The sequence below is a fragment of the Mandrillus leucophaeus genome, unplaced genomic scaffold, assembly GCF_000951045.1.
Source record: "Mandrillus leucophaeus isolate KB7577 unplaced genomic scaffold, Mleu.le_1.0 Scaffold320, whole genome shotgun sequence".
NCBI classification, from domain to species: Eukaryota; Metazoa; Chordata; class Mammalia; order Primates; family Cercopithecidae; genus Mandrillus; species Mandrillus leucophaeus.
In genome coordinates, this window is record NW_012103366.1 from 1,145,774 (window position 1) to 1,170,732 (window position 24,959).

The window sequence follows — 24,959 nt, forward strand, 5'->3', positions numbered from 1 at the left end:
AGGAAAACAGTTTTAGAAACACAAAAGCTGTACTCTGGGGTAGGAGGCAAAATGAGCAGCCAAGGCCAATGGGAGTGAGTGTCTGCACCACTCAGTGGAAAAGCAGGCTGGATAAGGGTCACGGAGCCTGGCTTTGGGTCCTGCTCTGCCACGACCAGCTATGCATGCTTGGGCAGGTTACTTTGCTTCTCTGAGCCTTCTGCTTTTCCTAAGGCTGGAGATGATCCTTATTTTCTCTTTGTGAATACCAAACTAAAAGCCATGCATGAGAGGTTGAATCTCATTCGGCCAGGACTTGATATATTCAACGCTGGCTCTAGACCTTGGTTTCAAGATTCAAACAAGTTGCTATTTTCTGCCCTGTACTGAAGGCACTAATTTTGAATGACTGAAACGTGGGAATGACATGTTTAGCAGATTGCACCACCCAAAGATGGCTGCATTAAAACCTCCCATCCTATGCGCTCCTTCTAACGTGAACTTGCCACTGTCTCATCAAGAGGTGGTGTCTGTTTCTCCAGTCCTTGAATCTGGACTGTGACGACTCTGAACAACAGAATACAGTGGAAGTGACATGGCGCCATTGCCAAGAAGAGCCTTTCCTCACCTGGTGGCTTCACCTTCCTGCTTCTTGGAAGCTGGACACCAGGTAAGAATTACAACTGCCTACCCAGAGACCACCCCATGAGAAGACCAAGCCACACGGAGAGGCCCTGGAGGGCGTGAGGAGGAGCACTGAGCCAGGAAGCAGGTTGGAGAAGTAGCCATCTTCAAAGAGGATCCTCCAGCTCCAGCCGCCCCCATGTGGATCAGGCAGGAACTGCACTGCCAAACCCTCCCCAGACTCTGGAACCCACTAAATCCTGAGCAAAATAAATGATTGTTTTAAGCTACCAAGTTTTGGTGCAGTTTGCTACATAGTACACAGGAACAGATAACAGAAACAATGTTATCCACAGTATTGGGCAAATACAGATGGACCTCATCTTAACAGATCTGTTCCTAAAAGCATTTGCTGAAAATGAACACAAATTTACATATCAAATCATTTTCAAAGCTTCCGCACTTACATTTTTTGAAAAGAATGGTGGTGGGGGGAGAGAGAATTACTAACTCCAGTGACAATTCATATATACTTATTTCCTTAGGTATTGTCTCCTGGGAAACCATCCAAGCCACCCCTTTCACCCAGCCATGGAATATGGCCCCGGAACAACCCCCATTCATGACTCAGGAGCTCAGCTCCTGGCACAGTGCATTGAATTTGCTTGTTTCTTCTCCATTGCTTGAAGGCAGGGGCCATATCCATTCCTTCTTGTAGTAGGAACAGTATAATGGCCAGTGCATAATGCTTATTATATGCTAAGGACTGTTCCAAGCCCTTTACATGTGTATTTATAGTGTTTATAATATGTCATTTCAATGTTTATAACAGCCATATGAGGTAGGCTCCATCATTACCCTCATTTTGCAGATGAGGAAACTGAGGCACAGAGGGGTTAGGTAACTTGCCCAGGGTCATCCAGCTAGTAAGCAGCAGAGCCTGGCTTTAAACCGGGCAGTCTTGGTCCAGAGTCCACGCTCTTAACCACACCATACATTAAGTATGTATGCTCCTTTCACACTTAGCATTCAATAAACGTCTCTGACTCAATGAATGAATCAACAATGCAAATCAAACCCAAACTTCCCACACAGATCAGGATTTCTGAAAGAAGAAACCTGTACCACATGAATAAAAATCAATTATAAGAACTACATGCAGCTGTAAAATCCCATATAAATGCTAAGTAATGATAATGAATTTGCTACACAGACCAGAAATAAATCTGAATGAGAAAAGGTACTTCCCTACTACTTCCTGCTTATCTATTAGTGCTAGTCAGTAGCTGCTAATATAATTACTTCATGAAAATCTATGCTAATAGGAACCAAGAGAGGGCACAGATAAATAAAGCTCACAGATGAATATTAGAATCTCATGTCCATTCACCATTCAGTTCAGAAAGCTCCGTCAAACCTACTACCCAATGGTTTGTTTCGTCTCCTTCCTCTTCCTCTCCATCTGAGGCAAGTTATAACAGAAGAGTAAGGAGGCACATGAAGCTTCCACAAAATCCAGTGCCAATAAAAAAAGTTCCTGAGCAGCTGCAAATTGGTTGCAAATGGCCATAAAAGAACTAGAAGATACTGCATAGAAAGACTATGTGTACTCCCCTGCAGAAGCTGCACAAAATTGGTGCCTTATTTTTATCAGGTTTCCAACTGTATAGTGTTATTACTCCGTGTTGTTTGTAGACTGGCAGTATCAGTATCACCTGCAAACTTAACAGAAATGCGATTTCGTGTCCCACTCCGGAGCAAATCAATCAGAATTTGCCCACAGGTTCAGTAACATGTGAAAAGCACCACAAAAGACTGGACCACAAGTCTGGATGAGGGTGAGAAGGAGTTTGTCGTCAAGCACTGACCTTCCAGTTCCCTCACACATTCCCACCTCGAACAACCCTGCTACTCCAACCCCAAATACCCAGGTTGCCAAAATGTTTTTTCTTTTGAGATGGGGTCTTGCTCTGTTGCCCAGGCTGGAGTGCAGTGGCACGATCTAGGTTCACTGCAACCTCTGCCTCCCGGGGTCAAGCAATTCTCCTGCCTCAGCCTCCCGAGCAGCTGGGATTACAGGCATGTGCCACCAAGCCCAGTTAATTTTTGTATCTTTAGTAGGTACAGAGTTTCGCCATGTTGGCCAGGCTGGTCTCGAACTCCTGACCTCAGGTGATCCGCCACGCCTGGCCCCAAAATGATCTTAAAGCTGAGAGAAGCAATAACTGGGAACAGGTGGGCGTGACACTTCCCCGGCCTTTGGAGTCAAATGCATCTGTGTTTGAGTCCCTGTTCCATCACAGTTACTAGATGTGTGATAAATAATTGATGTCTTGTAAGCATCAGTTTCTTATCTACAATATGGAAACATAACTATAATGCCTGTTTTTGCAGGAAAATTGCAGGTTAAGTGCCTGGCAGAGGGGAGGGCACCTATGCAGAGTGTGTTCAGGAAAGAAGAGCCAGCCCTGGTTCATGGCACTCTCTCTTTCCTTCTCTAGACTTAAATACAGATAGACTATTTCATCTCCAGATGCCACAGATGAGGGCTACCACATTTCATTTGAAATCTGAAATTTTCTCAGAACCTGAAATGACTTCTAATTTGATGACACATTCATTTGAAAGATGAGGACACTGAAACCCAGAGAATATAATATCTGGGGCAGCACAATCTTCCTTACCCGTTTTCTTAATTATGTGTTTCAAAGAACAAGGTTCTAAAAACAGTACCAAAAACCTCTCCTCACAAATATATTGAAAATGATTTGTTATACACTGAGACAGAGACAGCAGGATGGAGCAGTTGGAGGCTCAGAAGACCCATCTTCAAACGCCATTTTTACCAAGAACTAGTTGTTATCACAAATAACTCTATGACTCATTTTTTTTTCACCTCTAAAATAAAGGCCCATTAGATCGGCTCTAATGGTACTCTTCCAAGCAAAAGAAATTCTAATTCCAGATGAAATGTTGCCCCCTTTTTCTTCGAGACAGGGTCTCACTATGTCACCCAGGCTGAAGTGCAATGGCCGATCATGGCTCACTGTAGCCTCAACCTCTTTGGGCTCAGGTGATCTTCCTACTTCAGCCTCCCGAGTAGCTGGGACTACAGGCGCATGCCACCACGTTAGGCTAATATTTTCATTTTTTTGTAGAGACAGGGCTTCACCATGTTGCTCAGGCTGGTCTCGAACTCCTGGGCTCAAGAGATCCGCCTGCCTCAGCCTCCCTAGGTGCTGGGATTACTTAAAGCATGAGCCACCCCGCCCAGCCCCTCTTCTTTAAAGATGTAATTTTCAATATTGTCCACCAGGTGGCAGAACATCTCCCTTACAGAAGTCTGAGCGGAGTTAACACAAAGGACAGAAAAGAACTCTGATGAAACAGCATATAGTTTTCAAAGCAATTTTCTTATAGTTTTCTACAATTTGATTGTAACTGGCTTTTGAATGTTAATCAAGAATTTGGTCAGCCATGTGCCACGGGAAAAGGGCTAAATTCCGAATCTAAGATATTAAACTAGGATGAGCACAGCGGGTGATGGGAATTGAGAAGTGCAAGCTACCTGGCCGCCTAAAACATGCCAAGGAGTCGTCGTCTTAACAAATGCGCGTGAGGGGCGATCATCTACAAAAGCCTTGGATATAGAAAGTTTTAAAACATTTTCCATGGAAAAGTGGCATCAAATAGAAAAAGAACTGACTGAAGAAAATGTGTAAGATTACAAAAGCAGATAGTTCTGAAGTTAAAAATGGATAGCGGACTGGGCGCAGTGGCTCATGCCTGTAGTCCCAGCACTTTGGGAGGCCGAGGCAGGGGGATCGACTGAGGTCAGGAGTTCAAGACCAGCATGACCAACATGATGAAATCCTGTCTCTCCTAAAGAGAAACAAAACAAAACAAAAAAAAAACATCAGCCGGGCGTGCTAGTGCACGCCCGTAATCCCAGCTACTTGGGAGGCTGAGGCAGGAGAATCGCTTGAACTAGGAGGCGGAGGTTGCAGTGAGCTGAGATTGCACCACTGCACTCCAGCCTGGGCAAGAAGAGCGAGAGTCCGTCTCAAAAATAAACAATTTTAAAAAATGTGGCCGGGTGTGGTGGCTTACGCCTGTAATCCCAGCACTTTGAGAGGCCCAGGCAGGTGGATCACTTGAGATCAGAAATTCGAGGTCAGCCTGGCCAACATGGTGAAATCCTGTCTCTACTAAAAAAAATTAGCTGGGTGTGGTAGTGCACACCTGTAATCCCAGCTACTCGGGAGGCAGGGGCAGGAGAGTTGCTTGAACCCAGAAGGTGGAAGTTGCAGTGAGCCGAGATCGCACCACTGCACTCCAGTCTGGATGATGGAGGGAGCTTCCATCTCAAAATAAATAAATGAACGAATGAATGAATGACCATATGCATAGAGACTAAAATGGAATATGGCATCCTAGATTAGATCCTGGAACAGAAAAGGGCATTAGAAGAAAAACTGGTAAAAATCAGAATACAGTGTTTATTAATACTTTTGAATCAATGTTAATTTCTTTGTTTTGACAAATGTACTACGATTCTGTAGGGATACAACATGATGGCGATCTGGAGAAGGGGCTATGAGAACTCTGTACTATCTTTGCAACTTTGCTATAAATCTAAAATTATTTCTGAATAAAAATCTTACTTTTAAAATGCATAGAAAAATAAGAGAAAAAAATAGCCAGGAATGGACAGAAACAGTTTCATAGGAAATGTCCTGTGTTTATGATAATTTAATAAGGGGAAATTTTTTCTTTTTTTTGAGACGGAATCTCGCTCTGTTGCCCAGGCTCTTGGAGTGCAGTGGCGCGATCTCAGCTCACTGCAAGCTCCGCTTCCCGGGTTCATGCCATTCTCCTGCCTCAGCCTTCCTCGTGGCTGGGACTACAGGCACCCACCACCATGCCCAGCTAATTTTTTGTATTTTTAGTAGAGACGGGGTTTCACTGTGTTAGCCAGGATGGTCTCGATCTCCTGACCTTGTGATCTGCCCACCTTAGCCTCCCAAAGTGCTGGGATTACAGGCGTGAGCCACCACACCTGGCCAATAAGGGGAAATTTTAAAATTAAGGGTTAGTAGCTCACACGTAATAAACTAGGACGAATAAATACAAATGACACAAATGACAAAGCCTAGAGTGAACTGGGATGTGGACAAAGAGGAGTACTCTAGGGATATTACTGATGGGATTATGCGCTGCTACAGGCTTTCTGGAAAGTAATTTTGCAATAAGTGACAGAAGCAATAAAACTGATAGCCTTTGCCCCAGTAATACCAGTTCTAGCAACCTACACCAAAACAATAATTTAAACGAAAAAACAGTCATCTATTTTTATGAAGTTGTTGCTCTGCTCTGTAGTGGGGAAAAACTGCTCCTATGGATGCAGGTGCCTAGACACATTATGGTGCTATTAATTAAATGAAATACTATAATAGAATCAAGAGTGACCAAGCCAAGGGCTACAGGGAGGAGCATGTGAAATAATTTTTCAAGAGCTCACTACATGCAACATAGTACCCTAGGCTGGGTCCTGGAACAGATAAAGGATATTAGTGGAAAAAATGAGAAAATGTGAATAAAGTTTATAGCAAATGATATCAATATTAATGTCTTAGTTTTGACCGATGTACCATGATTATGAAGAAGTTAATACTAGGGAAAGCTAGGTGAGAGGATCTATGAGAACTCAATATTTCCAACTTTTTTACAAATCTCTAATTATTTCAAAATAAAAAGTTAAACAGGGAACTCAGAATTATATACAAACACACATACATGGTTATCAAGTACAAAAACTTTACTGTATAAAAATTTTAGTAGGTTCAAAAAACATTTTCAGAGTTAGAAAAAGACTGTTTCTTTGGGGAAGTGTGTGTGTGTGCGCGCGTGTGTGTGCGTATGCATGTGTGTGTGTGTGCGTATGCATGTGTGTGTGTGTGCGTATGCGTGTGTGTGTGCGCGTGCGTACGCGTGTGTGCGCGCACGTGTGTGTGTGCGTGCACGTGTGTGTGTGTATGCACGTGTGTGTGTGCATATGCGTGTGTGTGTGGTGATTTTGTGTTGCCATTGCTATTTAGAGGTTTCACTGAACAACTGATTAAGACGCCCAGATTCAGAGTAGTAGCTGAAGAGGATTTGGAAGTGTCCCCATCCTGACAGTCTAAAAATAATTTTTAGTTTTTTCAGCATGTAAGTTTTAAGTAGGGAGTAAGGAAGATATTTTCTATAAAAACTTTTTGAGTAATCATTCCTCACAGACTACATTTAGAATTCCATAGTATATCAAATATTATTGTTAAAGTCAGGATTTTTGGTGGGGAGGAGGCCACTCGGTTCCCTGGTTCTTGGTGGACTGAAAGAATGTAAAGGGTCATCTAAAGTGAATAACTTACTCTACAAAGGTGCTGGAACATCCAGAAAGCCTAGGTCTTGCCACTTCTCCCTCTGAGGTGCTGGCTCTGGCCCCCAGGCAACACAAAACAGGCAGGAATGACTCCCATGGGGGACGGAAGCTCCTCCAATGTGTCTTCATTAAAGTCAGCTCTGAACTCATGGACTTGTCATGGAGGGCGGTGCCACAATTATGGCTCACTGCAGCCTTTACCTCCCAGGCTCAAGCGATCCTCCCACTTCAGCCTCCCAGGTAGCTGGGACCACAGGCACGGGCCACACACCCGGCTAATTTTCTTTTTATTTTTGGTAGCAACAAGGTCTCGCTATATTGCCCAGCTGGTCTCAAACTCCTGGGCTCTTAGTGCTGAGCTTAGAGGCGTAAGCCACTGTACCGGCTTGCAAAAGTCCTTTTAAGATTCTGAGGAGCCCTTCTAGGCATTCATTCCACTCATGCTAGGAATCCTCAAGTTAAATAATCACCAAGAGGCACACACAGAAAACCCCACCTGCAAATTCATGTTAGTAGCTGTGCAAATCCTGTGATCTGAAAAGCTGTGGGTTTTTCGTTCTCCCCAGGCTGATCTTTCCTTACTCTCTATATTGTTCCAGCCCAGACTGATACACTGATTATTCTCTGACATTTTCTGTGCCTTTTTTTTTTTAAAAACTGTTTGTTCTTAAAGGTCTCCTCACATCTTTTATGGAACAAAGACACAGATAAACAATACAATGTATATATTTTTTGTTGTTGTTTAGAACTAAGCACAGCTTTAGGAACTTATGACAAAGCTGAGCTTCCTTATTAACATGAACAGACTCATAACAGGCATTGAAATAGACATGCTGGCAATAAAAAGGTAGCAGATAAAGAATCCAGTAAGCAATACAGCCGTAGGGAGAAAAGAGAGAAAGCCCAATCCACTGACTTGGGTTTAATTGAACCAGTCCTCCTATTCCTATTACCAATTCCATCTCCATTCCATGCTTTTCCCCTTGTCAATTTCACACCCTGGCTCCACATATCTCACTGCCCCAGCCCTTGGTGGTGGACAGAGATACTCACTGCTCCTCTTCCAGCTTTTGCTGATACAACTTGTAAAACACTAAGTAGCAAAGCAAGTTGTTCACAACCCGCGTTTCTTTATAAAATTCATCTTTAGAGACCCGCATGTTAGGAGCAGCCCAAGGACTTGCTCAGAAAGCAGGCTCTAGAGTGACCATCATCTTACTGGCTATGCTTAGAACAAAGCTGACTTGACTAGAAGCAGCAGAGATTTTACTGGGAGCCCTAAGATACTTACAGAACCAACTGGCAATATGGCAGTTTCTGGCAAAGGAGTCAAGGTTTTGAACCTGTATGGTGTTCCCCTCTTAACTGCTAAGAAAACCTATTTGCAATGTTATTTGTAGACACGGATCTGCTTTGGGATTCAGAACAAATAAAAAAGAATCTGGGAAGATTCCTTCTCCTTCCATGGCACAGGAGGGTGAAGGGGACGGGAGGGGAAGGCGCTGAAGTAGACAAGGTGGAATTCCATAGTTGTTAGCACCAGAAGTTCAGGTGCATAACTTGTAAATGAAAATGAAATATGCGAAATGAAAATGCAAGCCCCAGCCCCTCTTCAAAAAGCAGGGGGAAGACGCTATAAAAACTATTAAAACAAAGGTTTTTCCTTTCTTCCGTATACTTTCTCTTGGCTTGTTAAGATGTTTTGTTTTGTTTTGTTTTGTTTTGTTTTGAGATAGAGACTCACTCTGTCACCCAGGCTGGAGTGCAGTGGTGTGATCTCAGCTCACTGCAACCTCTGCCTCCTGGGTTCAAGTGATTCTCCTGCCTCAGCCTCCTGAGTAGCTGGGACTACAGACACATGCCAACATGCCCGGCTAATTTTTATATTTTTAGTAGAGACGGGGTTTCGCCATGTTAGCCAGTCTGGGCTTGAACTCCTGACCTCAGTTGATCCGCCTGCCTCAGCCTCCCAAAGTGCTGGGATTACAGGCGTGAGGCACCGCATCTGGCCGTTAGTGTGTTTTTTAATTGCTATTTAATGTCACAATCCCTCAGGCATGGGGATACTTGTAGAGTAAGTGCAAACCCTTACAAACACTCAGGGCCCTGTCCATATCTTGGTACACGCACACAGACTATCAGCTTCTGGGTCCCTGCTCCCATCAGCTGCTGGGCAGCTGCACCATGCACTGACCAGGGCCAGGGAAATCAAGCCAGGAATTTCTTCCTATGGGCCCACAATCTCAACCCACAACAGATGGGTGGCCCATAAATGTATGGCAACATCAGTGCTGGAACATGCTAAGTGCCTGGACTGCGGGTAGGCAAAAGGCTCACCCCCACTGAGTTGCCTGCGGAACACACAGCAGTGTTGCCAGCCCAGACTGGGTTGGTCACCACCATGCTCCATCCCAAGATACCCAGGGAGTGTGCACTTGACCCCGACCCTCCCATGCTCACACCCATGTCTCTTTCACGGTAGAGGGCAGCAGGAATCTCTACGTGGGGAGCGAGAGAGGGAGGTCTGGCAGGGCCTGGGATGCCAGGGGGCCAGAAGCTGAGAATCGCCCATGGACACTGGGAGGTGGCAGGACTGTGTGTAATCCAAAGCCCAGTCCTCTCATGGATGTTCCGTTGGACTTGACTTATAAGATACAAATTCAAAGATTAAGAATTTCTTGACAGCAACCTTGAAGCATTCATCCCCACGCACAGGGGCCTTCTCATTGTGGGGCCTGTGCACCTGCACTGGCCACATGCCCGGAAAGCTGGCTCTGTTAGCACCCTACCAGAAGTCCAGAAACAAAATGGACACAAGTTTGCCCCCACTGTCCCCAGTTTTCCATCATAAAACCTAATTCTCCAATCTGTGTTTATGACAGGAATGGCAACGATATGAGGCTGCTCTGGTGGAGGGAGGTGGGAGGGGTCTCATACCCTACCTGTTTAGCCTCCTCTCCCATTGCTCTGCAAGACAGAGCCTGAAGCCCACCCATTTGAACAATAATTGTAACTTATTACATTGTGTAAAGAGCTGATGTAGTGAGATATAGGCAGAGTCTTGATGGTTCTAGAGACGCCCCCAAACCTAACTTACCCTAGGGATTTTCTTCAAGTGTCAGGGAGATTAGGAAAGAAAGAGAATTGAGGGATAATTACTTATTAAATGGCTCCGGGTTGATGGTTTGTAAAAACTGGGCCATTATCTAAAGTCATTATTTGGATCTAAGAATATAACCTGGTGGCTGAAAGCAAGTCTCTTACAAACCTTGGCTTCTGGGTCACTGTTGATACTACAAGAATCATCATCGTCAGGGTGTGGGGCATTTCTAGACAGAAAAACAGAAAAGTGGACTCAGAATTCTGTTGCAAACTGTCTGCACAAAGCTATACACTGACAGCAGGTCAGTCCTTCTAATGTCCTACCTGAGTTTCAAAGATGCATAGCGTAGGGTTGCTCCTTCAAACTCTTTTAAACTGGGGTCCGGGTTAACAGTGGCTGCATGCAAATCCTAGAGGAAAACAGAACCTTGTTAATGTACAATGGGGGAGGAGTCCATTCATTGCCTCAAATATCAAACGGGAGAGAAGTCTTCCCAGCAAGAGGCAGAGAGTGTATGTGAGCTTAGGCAGAGAAAGGCATGCAAGGACTGTTGAATGCTGACTGGTGCAAACGCCTGTTCTTACAAAACAACGGGGAACCTGGGGCATTCACAATGGGAGACACCAAAAAAAAGGCAACAGGAGTGTGAGCTGAATGCCCCTAGCAAGAAGCCCGATCACTGTGTCCCTGCAGAATGCATGATATTCACGAAGAAGAAAAATATACAGCCACAGCCATGCAGAAAGGATAAAATATTAAATGATCTAAGATCTGACAATATACTTGCCTTCCAAATGTCACTATTAATCTTTCCCCCATTCAGAACAGCAAAATCACTCCATGGCTGTTTCTAGACATATAATTATTCACATAGGAAAAAAGCACATTGATTTAAATAAAAAGAAAAGAAAAGAAAAAAAAAACACAAGACACTGTTGTTAGCATTGATATTCACAAGATGGGTTAGGGAACAAGTTAACTCTAACAGCAACTTGTTGGCTCACACCCTCTATGTCTAGATTATCACCTGAAGACTAGGGCAGGAGAGTGATAGTGCTTTAATTACTTACCAAATAAGCGACTAAACATTATTAGAAGCAGACAGTGAAGTTATTTCCTTAAGGTAATTTTAAAAGCAAACAATATAATTCCAAGTATTCAATAACTAGCATACCTAATTCCGTAATAACCATTTCCTCCCTATAAACCAAACAGAACTGTTTTCTGGAGGTGGGGGTGGGATGAGGGATGGGTACTGTGTTTGTTTGGAAACTGGGGAATGCCCATGGCTGAGGGCCCCAAAGTTGGGAGTCAAGATATTTTCACTTAAAGAAAAAAAGGAGAATGATGGGGAGAGAGGGTTAGTGAAGAACACAGACTGACATCAACATTTGGTGGAAATTTAACCTAACAAAAAACAGCTCTAAACAATCTAACATAAATTCCTCTAATTCATAAAAGCTCTACTTATTTATTTATTTATTTGCTACAAAAGCCTCTTCACGAATTAATCCTTGATCATGAAATGATTTTCTAAACATAATTATAGTGCAAGGCATGAAGCCTGGCCTTGTTGGGAGAGCTCTTGCAATAACTGATTTTAAATCTAAACAACTCCTCCATCCACCTCAGACAATGAGAAAATTTCTTTCTACTAGACCTAGTGAATAATCAAATATTTTTAATCTAAGATTTGGGGAAATAAGCAAGCAAGGCTAATAAAACTCAGGGACAGTCTTGTGAATTTGCTTTAACGACTAGTTAGGCAAATCTGTTTGTATAAGAAATTAATCATCAGCCGGGTGCGGTGGCTCACGCCTGTAATCCCAGCACTTTGGGAGGCTGAGGCGGGCGGATCCCAAGGTCAGGAGATGGAGACCATCCTGGCTAACACAGTGAAACTCTGTCCCTACTAAAAATACAAAAAATTAGCTGGGCGTGGTGGTGGGTGGCTATAGTCCCAGCTACTCGGGAGGCTGAGGCAGGAGAATGGCGTGAACCCAGGAGGAGGAGCTTGCAGTGAGCTGAGATATGCCACTGCACTCCAGCCTGGGCGACAGAGCGAGACTCCGTCTCAGAAAAAAAAAAAAGAAAAAGAAATCAATCATCAAAACTTTTCAGCTCAATCACTTTTCAACTGAAGTTATTTGAAAATGAGAAGTGAATACTGACCCATAACTTCTACTCCCAACATTGACAGTTTTAAAAAACCACTAAAAGCAGATAAAAACTAAGTTTAAATGTCTTGTGTGTCGAAAGATGCATTTATTTTATTTAAAATTTTTTTTGAGACAGGTCTCACTCTGTCACCCAGGCTGGAGTGCAGTGGCCCAAACATGGCTCACTGTAGCCTTGACCTCCTGGCTCAAGCAATCCTTCCGCCTGGGCCTCCTGAGTAGCTGGGACTATTCAGGTGTATGCTACTACACCTGGCTAATTTTTAAAAACTTTTTTGTTGAGATGGGAGTTCCATTATGCTACCCAAGCTGGTCGTGAACTCCTGAGCTCAACTGAGCTCAACTGATCCTCCCACTGAGGCCTTCCAAACTGCTGGGATTATAGGTGTGAGCCATGGCACCTGGTGCAACATGCACTTACCAAACTCTGCAAGCCTTTCTGAGAGTAACGACATTGCAAATTTAGACCCATTATTACTACTGCACATGTGGTGTCGTTTTCATTTTTGGTCTAGGCTTAAATTACAGCTTTTGAAAATAAAATAGGAACTTAGACCACTGTATTTATTTAAAAAAAAATTTCTCTTAATGAATAAACGGCAGGAATGTTGCCCAATCCCTTACCTTTCCCCTCACTCCACCCCCAGAAGCAGTGTTCAGCTTTATGAAGAGAAAATTAATAACCTAGGGCAATCTTAACCTGTTAGCTCAGAGGAACTGTGAACCCCTGAAACGGGTGCGGGGTTTTGTACATGTATGTTTTCCTGAGAGAAAGATGCCCAATTTTTCTCATATTTCCAGATGGGCCAGTGACCAATTTTGGTTTGGACCACTGTAGAGCTACTAATAAGGACATGAGATAAGGACCTGAAATATCAAGTACAAAATAAAATTTTAAGCTAGAATTTCTTTTTCAAAAAGAAAACAAGCTTATATGGCCTCAAATTGTCATCACTGTTTACATGTGAGCAATATTTGATGTTAAGTTGAACTTTAAAAAAGGATACTCAGATGATGAATTAGGAAGACTCAAGATAATTGTGTCTTTGTGGAGAAATTTATAAAGAAATAGGAAAAAAAAAGTTACCTCACAAAAAGAATTTCAGAAATTATCCCCAAGAGACCCTGTATGTTGAGACTCTGTACAGAGAGTAAAAGAAGAGTATTTTCTACAACAGGTACTCAGAAAAGTCTTCAGTACTTAATTAAAACAATTCTCTGCATGTGTGTGTGGTTTTTAAAAATTTTAATGTATTTACTCTTTGGACATAAGGGTATCTGTAAAGTAAAAGATAAACAGTACTAAGACTGTCAGAATCCAGCTCTCATGTTATGGAAACATGAGTTAGATGGCAAATGTCCAACAATCACCTTTTATAGATTTAAATAAACAAAGGCTCCATATAGTGATTTTACAAAAACTTAACACGGGCACTCCTAAAGAAATCCTTTAGCACAAAACTCAGTAAGGAAAATGGAAACTAGCATTATATGTGTTATGACTGGGCCAAAGATCTTTTCTCTCCTCCTATATTTAAAACCATTCATTTACATCAAAGATGACAAACTTTCTCCAATGTATAAGTGACCATAATTTTTCTTTTTCAAAAAATTAAAGTCAATGAAAGACAAAGTCACTTTGTCTTAAATTTTAAGAATTACATGGCCTATTCATCTAATTTTTTTAATTAAGAAGAGAGAATATTTTCTATATTTGGCTAATAAGCTTTGCTAATAATTTTTAGTTAATAAATTTTTTAAAAAGCACAACGCAACAAAGATTCTTTGGTTCTACAGAAAGTCTGTATCCACCCCAGTCTGCAGTCTGTGGGGTAGGGGTGGGAGAGACGAAAGAAGAAGAGGGACAAAGAGAAAAACATTAAAAGAGGAAAAGGCAAGTTGGACAATATGCCTCAGGTAAGACAAACACATAAAGATGGGGAAGAGGTGGTAATGGACCAACAGGGACCATCTTCTACGAGCAACAAGCTTCCATGAGCCTGGTAACCTTCCAGCAATGCAGCTAAAGCCTTGCACAGCCGAGGGTCATCTGGTACCACAGTCATAGCTGGCACACCCTCCTGGTGCTTGTCCTGACCTTGCCCAGGCTGCAACACCCCTTTCTCTGATTACTTGATCCTGCTCAGTTCTGGGAGAGCTCTGGAGCCTTAGCTCCTCAGAGATAGTGTGTCTAGGGGGACTGACCCAATGCCTGGGGTATGGCACTCCTCAAAACCCTCGAGCACCACACAGAAGCTGTGTGAGGCTGGACCCAGTAAGGAGGGAATCCAATCATATAACCTTGACTACTGAGAGTTTTCTTCTTTCATGTTTCTTTTCTGAGGTCTTGGAAAGCAATTTCGCATAGCAAACAAAAATGATGCATTATCAGCTGGAAAAAGGCCAACAATGGAGTTGATTCTTTGACAATGTCAACAGAGTGCTCTTAAAGATGTAGTCTCAAGGGCTGGGTATGTCCCTACCAGGAGGCTTTCTCTAGGGTGCCAAGAAAATCTCCATGAAGTGGTATCAAAATGCAAACCAGGGGGCAAGAGTAGAGGGTTGAACCTGCTGAGAACTGGGTAGAGAGGAAAAGCACTAAAACATTCCACAGTGGCAGTGACAGAAGCTATAATCATATCATCTCTGTATGCACTTGAGAAGTTCTGAAGTTAACACAATGCAATGGTTTGAATGCCTGTCCATTGCAAAACTCACATCGAAATTTAATCACCAATGTTGCAGTATTGAGAGGTGGGGCCTTTAAGAGCCTCTGCCCTCATGAGTGGATTAATTCATCTATGGATTCATGGGTTATCACGAGAGTGGGACTGGTGGCTTTATCAGAAGAGGAAGAGAGACCTGAGCTGGCATGCTCAGCTCCCTCACCATGTCATGCCCTGCACTCATTCAGGGCTCTGCAGAGTCCCCACCAGCAAGAAGGCCCTCACCAGATGCAGTCTCTTGGCCTTAGACTTTTCAGCCTCTATAACCATAAAAAATATATTCCTTATCTTTATAAATTACCCAGTTTCAGGTATTCTGTTATAAGCATCAGAAAATGAATAAAGACACATTGCCTACTGGAATGCTGGGGTTCAAATTCGGCCTCTGTTCTCACTTGCTCTTTGACCTCAACTCCCTCCCACATCAAACAGGACTAAGAAGGCCTCCCATCAATGTGCAGACAGAGTGAGATCTAGAATGTTAGCTCTTAGCACAGGGACTGGCTGCCTGAGGGTGCCCTGCAAATGAGAGTTTCCTTATGATCTACTCTTTCCATGAAGGAAAAAGCAGTTTGGGGAATACAAACGGTTACGAATCATGCCTCTCAATGCCATTTTGTCAAGGCTTGACGCTTCATTACGTGTGGCCTTGATAGTAAATGGCAGAAAACCTGGAATGCCAAGGAGTATGGCAGGCAATGTCAGTGAGTGTTTTATCAATTTATATGTGTACAGTTTTTCTTTCTTTTTAAGACAGGGTCTTGCTCTGTCACCAAGGCTGGAGTGCAGTGGCATGATCTCAGCTCACTGTAACCTCCACCTCCTGGGCTCAAGTGATCCTCTCACCTCAGCCTCTCGAGTTGCTGGGACTACAGGGCATGCATCACCATGCCAGCTAATTTTTTGTATTTTTAGTAGAGAAACTCCTGGGCTCAAGCCATCTGCCCACCCTATCAGAAGATTATAGCATCATGGTTTAATCACACAAACATAATTCAGAGAAGTTAAAAAATCAAACTAGTAAACTAGACTACCAAAAGCTTGTGCAATTAAATCAGTCTCTGTGAGCAGCAGTGCAATGCAGAAACCACAATGCAGAGGGGGCCAGGAGACTGAGGGCTCTAGAGCCGGCTTTGTCATTGCAACAGATCAACTAACAGCTTCCTTGGCTGTGCGGCTGATTTATTTTTTCATTCAGCAAATAGTTAATGAATGTCGTCATGTACTGGGCCCTGTGCACATGATGAAGAGAACAGGTCCCGACCACCAAGGAGCTTCCTAGGAGCTTCCTATTGGGAAAGTGACACACCACAGGTTAACAACACTACAGTGGGACATGACAGAATAGAGGGCTTTCAAAGCAATGTGGTAAGAGCAGTAGCTCTGGGGAGACAACGAGGTGAATCCAAATAATTTTTGAGGAAGTGACATGTAAATAAAAATAGGGGAGCTATAGTCACTAGAGGACCTGCTGTCCTACTTACTCAGCGTAAAATCACTTGGAGAGCTTACGCAAAGGTTCCCAGGCCCCACCCTATTCTGTGATCCCCAGAGGTTCTCCTGGCACCGTTCCTCGGCTCACTGGCTGAGAAATACCGCCTGCACATTCAACAGGCCCTGCTCCAAGATTCCTTCCGCACTCAATGCCACGATTACTTGACTGAGTGAAGAAGTTCAGCAAAATGATAGCAGAACGACCCTTTTATGTTGTCATCTTATTTCTACATGTATATGAGAATACACAGGCTTAAGGTATTCCACTTGTCACCCTCCTGGGGGGTTAGGCTCTCACGCCGCCCCTGAGGCCATGAGCACTTCATAAGAACAGGTTGATTTAGGACCAAGAGGAAACCATAGTTTGAGCAACAATTCATTTTCTCGAGCCTCAGATTCGCCTTCTCCATACTTTCCTCTTTAGGAAGACCAAAACACCTTCGCTTGAAAAGACGGGAAGACTTGGCCACAGGCCAATGGATATTCATAAAAATATTTTGTGTGGCTCTCCATTCTCTCTAAAATTCAACATTCAAGCAGTTTGCAAGGTAATTTGGAACAAATAAATGGTTTGGGTGGGGAGGAGCACCATGTGCCAAATTTCAGCAGCAAATGCTTCCTGGCCAGTTTATAAACTTTCAAAAATACTGCTGGCATATGCAGCGGAAACATTATCCACTGCGCTTAACACTTCCCAAGTGAACTTTGGAATGTGAAATGTAAAATTTTCAAACTGTAAGGAAGCCTTCAGTTCTAAACTTTTGTGAAGCCTAGTCAACAGATTTAGCACTTAGTTATTTGATTCTCTTTTTTTTTTGAAGCCAGCTCAGAAAAAAGCTGAATAAAATATGCATTTCTAACACAACATATTACAAGCTTCTTCTGTCCCTTAAGATTTTGCTCTCCTCTCATGCTTTGAAACTGTTTGAAATAGATTCTATTTAGGAATCAAAGAAATGGTGTTAGAAAAATAATCATTTCTCTTCAACTGTCATTAGCACCTGAGACAATGATATTAAGAGAGGTCATTTTCTAGAAGGCTCCACATGTGACACAGCCTCCCTTAGGGTGAGTTAAAGGGATGCAAGAGTCTCCAAGCCTCCCAGACATACGATATTGTGAAGTTTGGGGTGGAAATAGAGGTCAGGAGATCTGAACTCAAGCTTGACTCTACCATGTATTAGCTATGTGTCCTGCCCAAACTCCTCAACTTCTCTGTGTCTCAGTGTCAAATGCAAAATAAGAAAGACAACTATAATACCAGATATATAAGGATTTTGGTGTGTTTTTTTGTTTGTTTGTGTGTTTTAAGAGACAAGGTTTTACTCTGTTGTCCAGGCTGGAGTGCTATGGTGTGATCATAGCTCACCTGCAGCCTCAAATTTCTGGGTTCAAGTGATCCTCCTGCCTCAGCCTCCTAAGTAGCTTGGGCTACAGGCACACACCACCACACCTGGCTAATTTAAAATCTTTTTTTTTTTTTTGGTAGAGATGGGGTCTTGCTATGTTGTCCAGGCTGCTCCTAAACTCCTGGTCTCAAGTGATTCTCCTGCCTTGGCCTCCCAAAGCACTGGGATTACAGGCATGAGCCACAGCACCTGACCACATAAGGGTTTTACGGGGAGTGAAGAGTTAAGGCGTTAGCCTGGACTGTAAATACTTGATTTCTCTTAATGCCCCTGGTTTAATATTGGTGTCAGCGTCTGTACATCCGCGTATGTGGCACGCTGAGTCTTTTCCCCAATTCTCCTATTCCTCTTCTATCTGCTCATCTCTTTGCCTCTATGACTTATTTATTTCCTTTTGAATCTGCTTGGTTCTTTGACTTAATGGAGGACCTTATGTAGGGGGAGAAACGTGTATGATGTGAACAAGTGAAAGGTCAGCCTGAAGACGTTTGCCCCGTTGTTTTCTGAGAGTGCTGGATATGAGTCCCTGTCTCTGAAACTCCTAAAAATATGCTCCTTTAACCAGCTTCTGTGGAGGGATAAGCCTTTGTCAATACAACTGGCACAGTGAGCGGCAGAAGAGAGGAATGGAACTGATAGAAGGTGGAGATGCTCAGAGTCCTGGGGCTCTACAGTCCTGGGGTCTGGAGTCAGGGAACTGGATGCATCCCACCCTAACCCCAGCTGAGGGCTACTTAACTCACTGAGTCTCAGTTACCTCTTTCCTTAATTGGAGAACATACCAGCTGACTTCTCTGCCCCAGGAGACTCCTGAGAAGATCAGATGAAATGATGTCTAGGAAAGTATCCTGAAAACTACAACAGATCTTTAAGAGCAGTGAGAAGGCTGAGCTGCAGGGCTGTGTAGGGGGAACATTGAACTCCAGGGCAGGAGGTGCCAAGGGTACGTCCTTCTGAGCCTGAGAGGGGCCCTGGGCATTAGTTAGCACAGGGGTACGATGCAGGCACAGAGAGGGGAAAGAGTAGGCAAAAATGGGCCCCAGGTAGGGTAGAGATGAACTCCGCTACCTGGCAGTTTTCCCCAGAGCCAGCGCCCACCTGCGCTGTGTTCTTCCCAAGACTTCTGCCCAAATCATGGAAACAAAAGGCTAACGTATTAATCAAAGAAATACAACTCTGAGCTCCGTAAGCCTCAGGATGCCCTCCTTGGAGTCCACACACCCGCGCCTGGGCCTCTGCAGGCGGCCTTTACAAAGGACTTCACCACTGCCAGATGCAGAGGACTGGAGATTCATGGCACAAAAACTGTCTCTCAAAGTTAGTGTGATCTCCCCTCTCTGGGACAGTGAGGAAGCAGAGCAGGTTGAAATCCCAAAGCCAGGGAAGCTGAGTGAGAAGACCTCTGGCCTAGGATCTGGGAGGATTCAGTAACTCTGAGCTTTAGGCCCAGAGCTGCCACCAGTCACTGGCCTCTCTGTACCTCAGTGTCCCTGTCTGTAACATACAAATGCTGGCACCAGATGGTGCCTTCTCACCCTGGTGTTCTCTGTATATAGGACACTCTCTGCCTGGGAAGATGGTTAAAGGTTTGGAATAGGGGAATGAAGACGGTTATAGGCTTGGAATAGGGGAATGGAGAAACAGATTCTTGCCAACTTAGATGTCAAGAGAAAAGGTCTACAAGTAAGAAAGGGAGAGCACATCTGTGCCTTGTGAGAACAGAGACTGATCCTGGCCGGCTCGGCTTCTAGAGGCCCCCACTGTGGTACGGGGGAATCCCAGGATCCAACTGGGTGGGGACAGGAGAGGACTCCTCTCCATGCCAAACTCCTTGAGGGCTCAAATGGTGTTGGTTCTTTATCCCCCAGCACACCTGATGCAAGATGAACAAAAGGCTGAATAAAAATTGCCCAGGGAGTAGGAATTACTATGCTTCAATAAAAAGTTGTTAAAATTGCCCAGTGATAAGCAACAAAGCCCTACATGGCATTCAGCAGTCCTGAAGCATGTGCCTGATGACCACGGCATGGCACAGGTAAACCAAAGTCCTTGCCTACCAATAAGGGTATGGCTGCCCCAGCCCATCACTTTCAAGTTGGAGAATGTGAGGTCCAGGCTGGGTAAATGAGAAGCCAAAGCCCTCTAACAGCAGGAATGTGATGAGAGTATAGGACTCACTACCTCCCAGAGAAGAACAAGTACACAATCAAAGATTTAGGAAACAAGACATTATCTACTTTTAAAAACAGGAAGGGTGATAACTGTTGCAAACAGATAAAGAAGCTTCCGCAGGTAGTTCCAATGCCCTCATGCTTCAAAGCAAAAGAAGATGGGCTTGTTCAAAGACCTAAGGACTGTGGTCAGAAAGGGGCAAAAATGCTTGGGTGTCTGGGGTCAAAAGAAGTCATTACTTAATTATGACCTTTTCCAACTCTAATTCTCTTGAATAGTTCGCTTTCGGGATTCACAAAGGTTCACTGCGGGGATCCTTATACTAATAAACACCACAATGAATTTTTTAATGCCTCAATTCTTTGTTTAAACATCCAGATTTCTTCCTCAGGGACAGCAGAAATTTATGCTGTTAATTGTTTCTAAAATAATGTCACTTCTGCTAAATAAACAGATTTTTTAAAACAGAAATTAAGCATCTGAGGGCCCTCCAGGGTTATTCTTGCAGACATTCCCTCCATGCTATCAAATGAGCCCAAGGCTAATAAGATACATAGTAATTACAATACATCTGGCCAAGAGATGTTCTTCCGTGTGTAAATATTTTATGGAGCCAGCACCATGCAATGCTACCTGCAGAGTAAAGTACTGCCTCAGTGAGCACAAGGGAATCTTAACCACTTCTCATTAATCAGCCCCTCTTGCATTCTGTACCTGGAATGGTGTTTCAAGAGACCAAAAGCCATTAAAAAATAAAAACATCCCTGAAAGATGGATATTAACACTATTTACTAAGAGGAAGCATTACTGAGATTTCAAATGCAACATGCACAATAATCAAAAAGCTTACCTCGATGACCTGTTGGGGCAGAAGCAACTAGTGTAAAGAGAAACCACAAGTTACATCTATTCTACTAAGCCGGTAAAAAGACACTCCGTTTTACCTCGTTCTCTGGGGTGGGAGATGGCGTTACAGAACTAAGTGACCCTTTCCTAGAACCCTGGAGATCTGCTGGGATGGAGACAGGCCGTTCCCACTGAGTCGTTCCTGTTGGGATGTGCCAGTAATAGGTCCCAGCGATGTCATTGACTCTTTTCCAGCCAGGCGGCAAATCCGGATCAGTCTGAAATGAGTGATCACTCCATATATCTGCTGAAAAATGGGGGGCGGGGACGGGGGAGAAAAAGAGAATTTTATTAAAAGAGAAAGAGGCTTCCAATTTCAGCACTATCTGTCAGGTGAACCCCAAAGGCAGACGTGTCCATAGTCCAACTGATTAGTTCTTCCTGGTATGTTTGTGAAATCCATCCATGCTGACGTGTGTAGCTGTACTTGGTAAAAGAGGTGATATGGAAACAAAGAATTGGAAAGGAAGGTTGACACTTGAGAACAGGGACACGAAAGCCTCACTATCAAGTCATCCTATAGCTCTAAGAACCCTATGAACAAGCTAAAGCTCCAAACCAGAATCAACCTCCCAAGCAAAATTCACATAGTTATACATAGCGGGCTGAATGCTTTTGTCAATTAGTAAGATTCACTGGTGGGCATCATGTCATTCCCAGCTATCACTCTAATTTTCTTAAAATGCTTTCTGTAAATGAGTGCTGCATTTATATCTTTCATGTGCTTTAAGAATCTCTCTCATGTGATTGGGACACCTACAAAAGAGCAATAGTAGTAGTCTTCTGTAATACTCTAGAATTTTTTTTTTTTTTGAGACAGAGTCTCACTCTGTCACCCAGGCTGGAGTGCAATGACACGATCTCAGCTCACTGCAAGCTCCGCCTTCACGCCATTCTCCTGCCTCAGCCTCCCGAGTAGCTGGGACTACAGGCGCCCGCCACCACGCCCGGCTAATGTTTTGTATTTTTAGTAGAGATGGAATTTCACCATGTTAGCCAGGATAGTCTCAATCTCCTGACCTCGTGATCCGCCCGTCTCGGTCTCCCGAAGTGCTGGGATTACAGGCGTAAGCAACTGCGCCCAGCCAATATTCTAGAATTCTAATTGTACACAGAAGATTCCCAAGGAAAGCTGGGCATGGTGGTTCACACCTGTAATCCCAGCAATTTGGGAGGCTGACATCGGCGGATCACCTGAGGTCAGGAATTTGAGACCAGCCAGGCCAATGTGCTGAAACCCTGTCTCTACTAAAAATACAAAAAATAGCTGGGCATGGTGATGCACACCTGTAGTCCCCGTTACTTGGGAGGCGGAGGCAAGAGAATTGCTTCAACCGAGGAGGCAGACATTGCAGTGAGCCGAGATCACACCACTGCACTCCAGCCTGGGTGACAGAGTGAGACTCCATCTCCAAAGATTCCCAAGGAAGGCAGATTGGAAAAGCCTCAGAAGTCAACAATGGACCAGACTGACTCTACGGACAGGTCAGTGATGTAAACATGTGAAGCAGAGTGTGGGTGAGAGACAACAAAGATGGGTCACTGTGGAAAATGGGCAAGCACTTACGAAGTCCAGTCGTTCCAATTCCAGAAAATAATCCTTTAAACACTGTAAGGGCCAAATAAAATACGTCTGCTAGACAATTCCCATCCTATCTGACCTTTCTACATATCAGTTATGTATGTAGTTTATCAGTTTACTGAATACCTGCTGGTTTTAAAAAGTCTCATTCTTGGCCTTGAGTTGACTAGGAAATGGGTGACAGTGCTAGAGAAGAGAGAAGAGAGGGGAGAGGAAGTAGCATGAGACATCCACCGAGATGGAGGGGTAATAAGGGAATCACAGGCTGTATCAATGTATGTAGGAAGAAAAACTTTAAAAACTTGAGCTCTAAACCCAGGGATCAATTTTATTCTAAGGATTAGACTGTTTCCTGTGTGGCCATACAAAAGCAGCTGGAGTGCTTTCCGGCAATTCAAAGGAGAACACAAGTGGGCCTGGCTCCGTGCAAGCGTCACTGTATCATGTGGGCAGGCATCACCGAGGCAGAGCCACCGTGAGAAACAGAGAAGTCAAACAAAGGGGCTGATGAAGACTGTGGCCACGGATGTGCATGCATGCAGTCACTTTCCTCATTTAAATTTGCCAGAGGCGAAAGTGCCACTAGTCTCAAATTATGCTGGGAATTTCCCCCTGTCCCCACAGGGAGTGAAGCATAATTAAATAATTTCAAGTTAACCAAATTTTGCAGAAACAACTCTAGTCAAACATGTGTTTACATTTCTTTGTCCTGTCTCCTTTTTAGGGGACGAAGGGGTCACTCCTGCTATTATTTTGTTTTTGGCATCTCAACTGGGACATATCAGGTAAAAGATACAGGTTTTGGGATTAAGTTGGAGAAAACCCTAGCAAGTGGGATTCCTTGTCCCATTCTAGTGGCTCACAGACAGGGAGCTTTGGGGCTAGAAACTGAAAAGATACAAAGCAGCTGCCAGTTACCATTTCTGTGGTTTATGAGGACTGGAGGCCTGAATTTACAGATTTAGCCTAGTTGTCTTTACCACTGAGACATTAGCATGTATGAAGAATAGCTACATACACTATCAAAATATGACATCATGTTAGACCAATAGCAGAGGCCAAGGTTGGTGGCTTTCAAGTTGGGCTGATAAGGAGGTACCTAGAGGTAGCATGAGAGGAACTTTATGCTGAATGGCATGAATCGGACTGTTTTATCTTCAACCAAACCCACCCTAGTTTTATTAAGCTTAGGCTGAGATTTTGTTGAAATAAAAAAGGAGGTTTATTCTGTTGCTAGAAATAGGTGGTAACAATGGTGCTGGTGACAGAAGCCAAGTGGGCACACCTACAGTATTATTAATAAGTCTAGAATAATGTACAGAATCCCTTCCATATTATCTCACATTGGTTTAAAGGATTTAAGCCCTGTGAGGGTAGGCAGATACCGTATCTGTCTTATTCACCATCATGTTCGACACCTAGCATAGCAGGTATTCAATCAAAATTGGATGGATGGAGAGATGGGAGGGAGGGTGGGAGGGAGGGAGGGAATAAATAAAGGAGAAGTAAGAAATGAGTGAATCAATTAGGTCTTCCAATGATGGGAACTGGAACTTGGCACTTAGCAAAAGAGAAATTCTAAAGAAATCAGTACTATGCAATTTCACACAACAGTGCAACTTCATGACTCCCAAGACTTACAAACATTTATCTATCCCTTGATGGCATATGTGAGCATCCTCATGGATAAAAAGAAATATAATACAATAAATTAGGAAGAGTCCTGGGCTGGAGACCAAGAAGTCTTGAGTGAGATTTTGTTTATTTTTCGTACTGAGAAGTTCCACAAGGAAAGGCAGGAAGTATGCCAAGTGAAGACTCTCAGTACCATCATACTTCATTTTGTTTAACCTTCACTGCCCAATTTGCTTTGTTCTTCTACATAGAACTACACATTTAGGCTGGGTGCAGTGGCTCATGCCTGTAATCCCAGCACTCTGGGAAGCCGAGGCAGACAGACTGCTTGAGTTCAGGAGTTCCAGACACAGTGAGGTCCCATGTCTACCAAAAACACAAAAAATTAGCCGGGCATATTGGCATGTGCCTATAGTGACAACTACTCAAGAGGCTGAGGACGGCCAGAGGTGATGGCTCATGCCTGTAATCTCAGCACTTTGGGAGGCCAAGGCGCACGGATCACCTGAGGTCAGGAGTTCAAGACCATACTGGCCAGCATGGTGAAATCCTGTCTCTATTGAAATACAAAAATTAGCCAGGTGTTGTGGTGGACGCCTGTAAATCCACCTACTCGGGAGGCTGAGGAAGGATAATCACTTGAACCCAGGAGGCAGAGGTTGCAGTGAGCCAAGATCATGCCATTGTACTCCAGCCTGAGTGACAGAGTGAGACTCCATCTTAAAAAA

At 43.8% G+C, this 24,959-nt stretch overlaps 1 protein-coding gene across 1 annotated transcript in view; it reads right to left on the minus strand.

The window, feature by feature from the left end:
• APBB2 (amyloid beta (A4) precursor protein-binding, family B, member 2) overlaps positions 1-24,959 on the minus strand; it is a 369,777-nt gene that overhangs the window by 134,093 nt on the left and 210,725 nt on the right. Inside the window, exons 5-8 of the mRNA XM_011987971.1 lie at positions 21,053-21,261; positions 10,918-10,980; positions 10,454-10,539; positions 10,296-10,356 (exon numbers count right to left, since the gene is read on the minus strand). Coding sequence (XP_011843361.1) covers positions 10,296-10,356; positions 10,454-10,539; positions 10,918-10,980; positions 21,053-21,261 — 419 coding nt within the window. The remainder of the gene's footprint in view (positions 1-10,295; positions 10,357-10,453; positions 10,540-10,917; positions 10,981-21,052; positions 21,262-24,959) is intronic.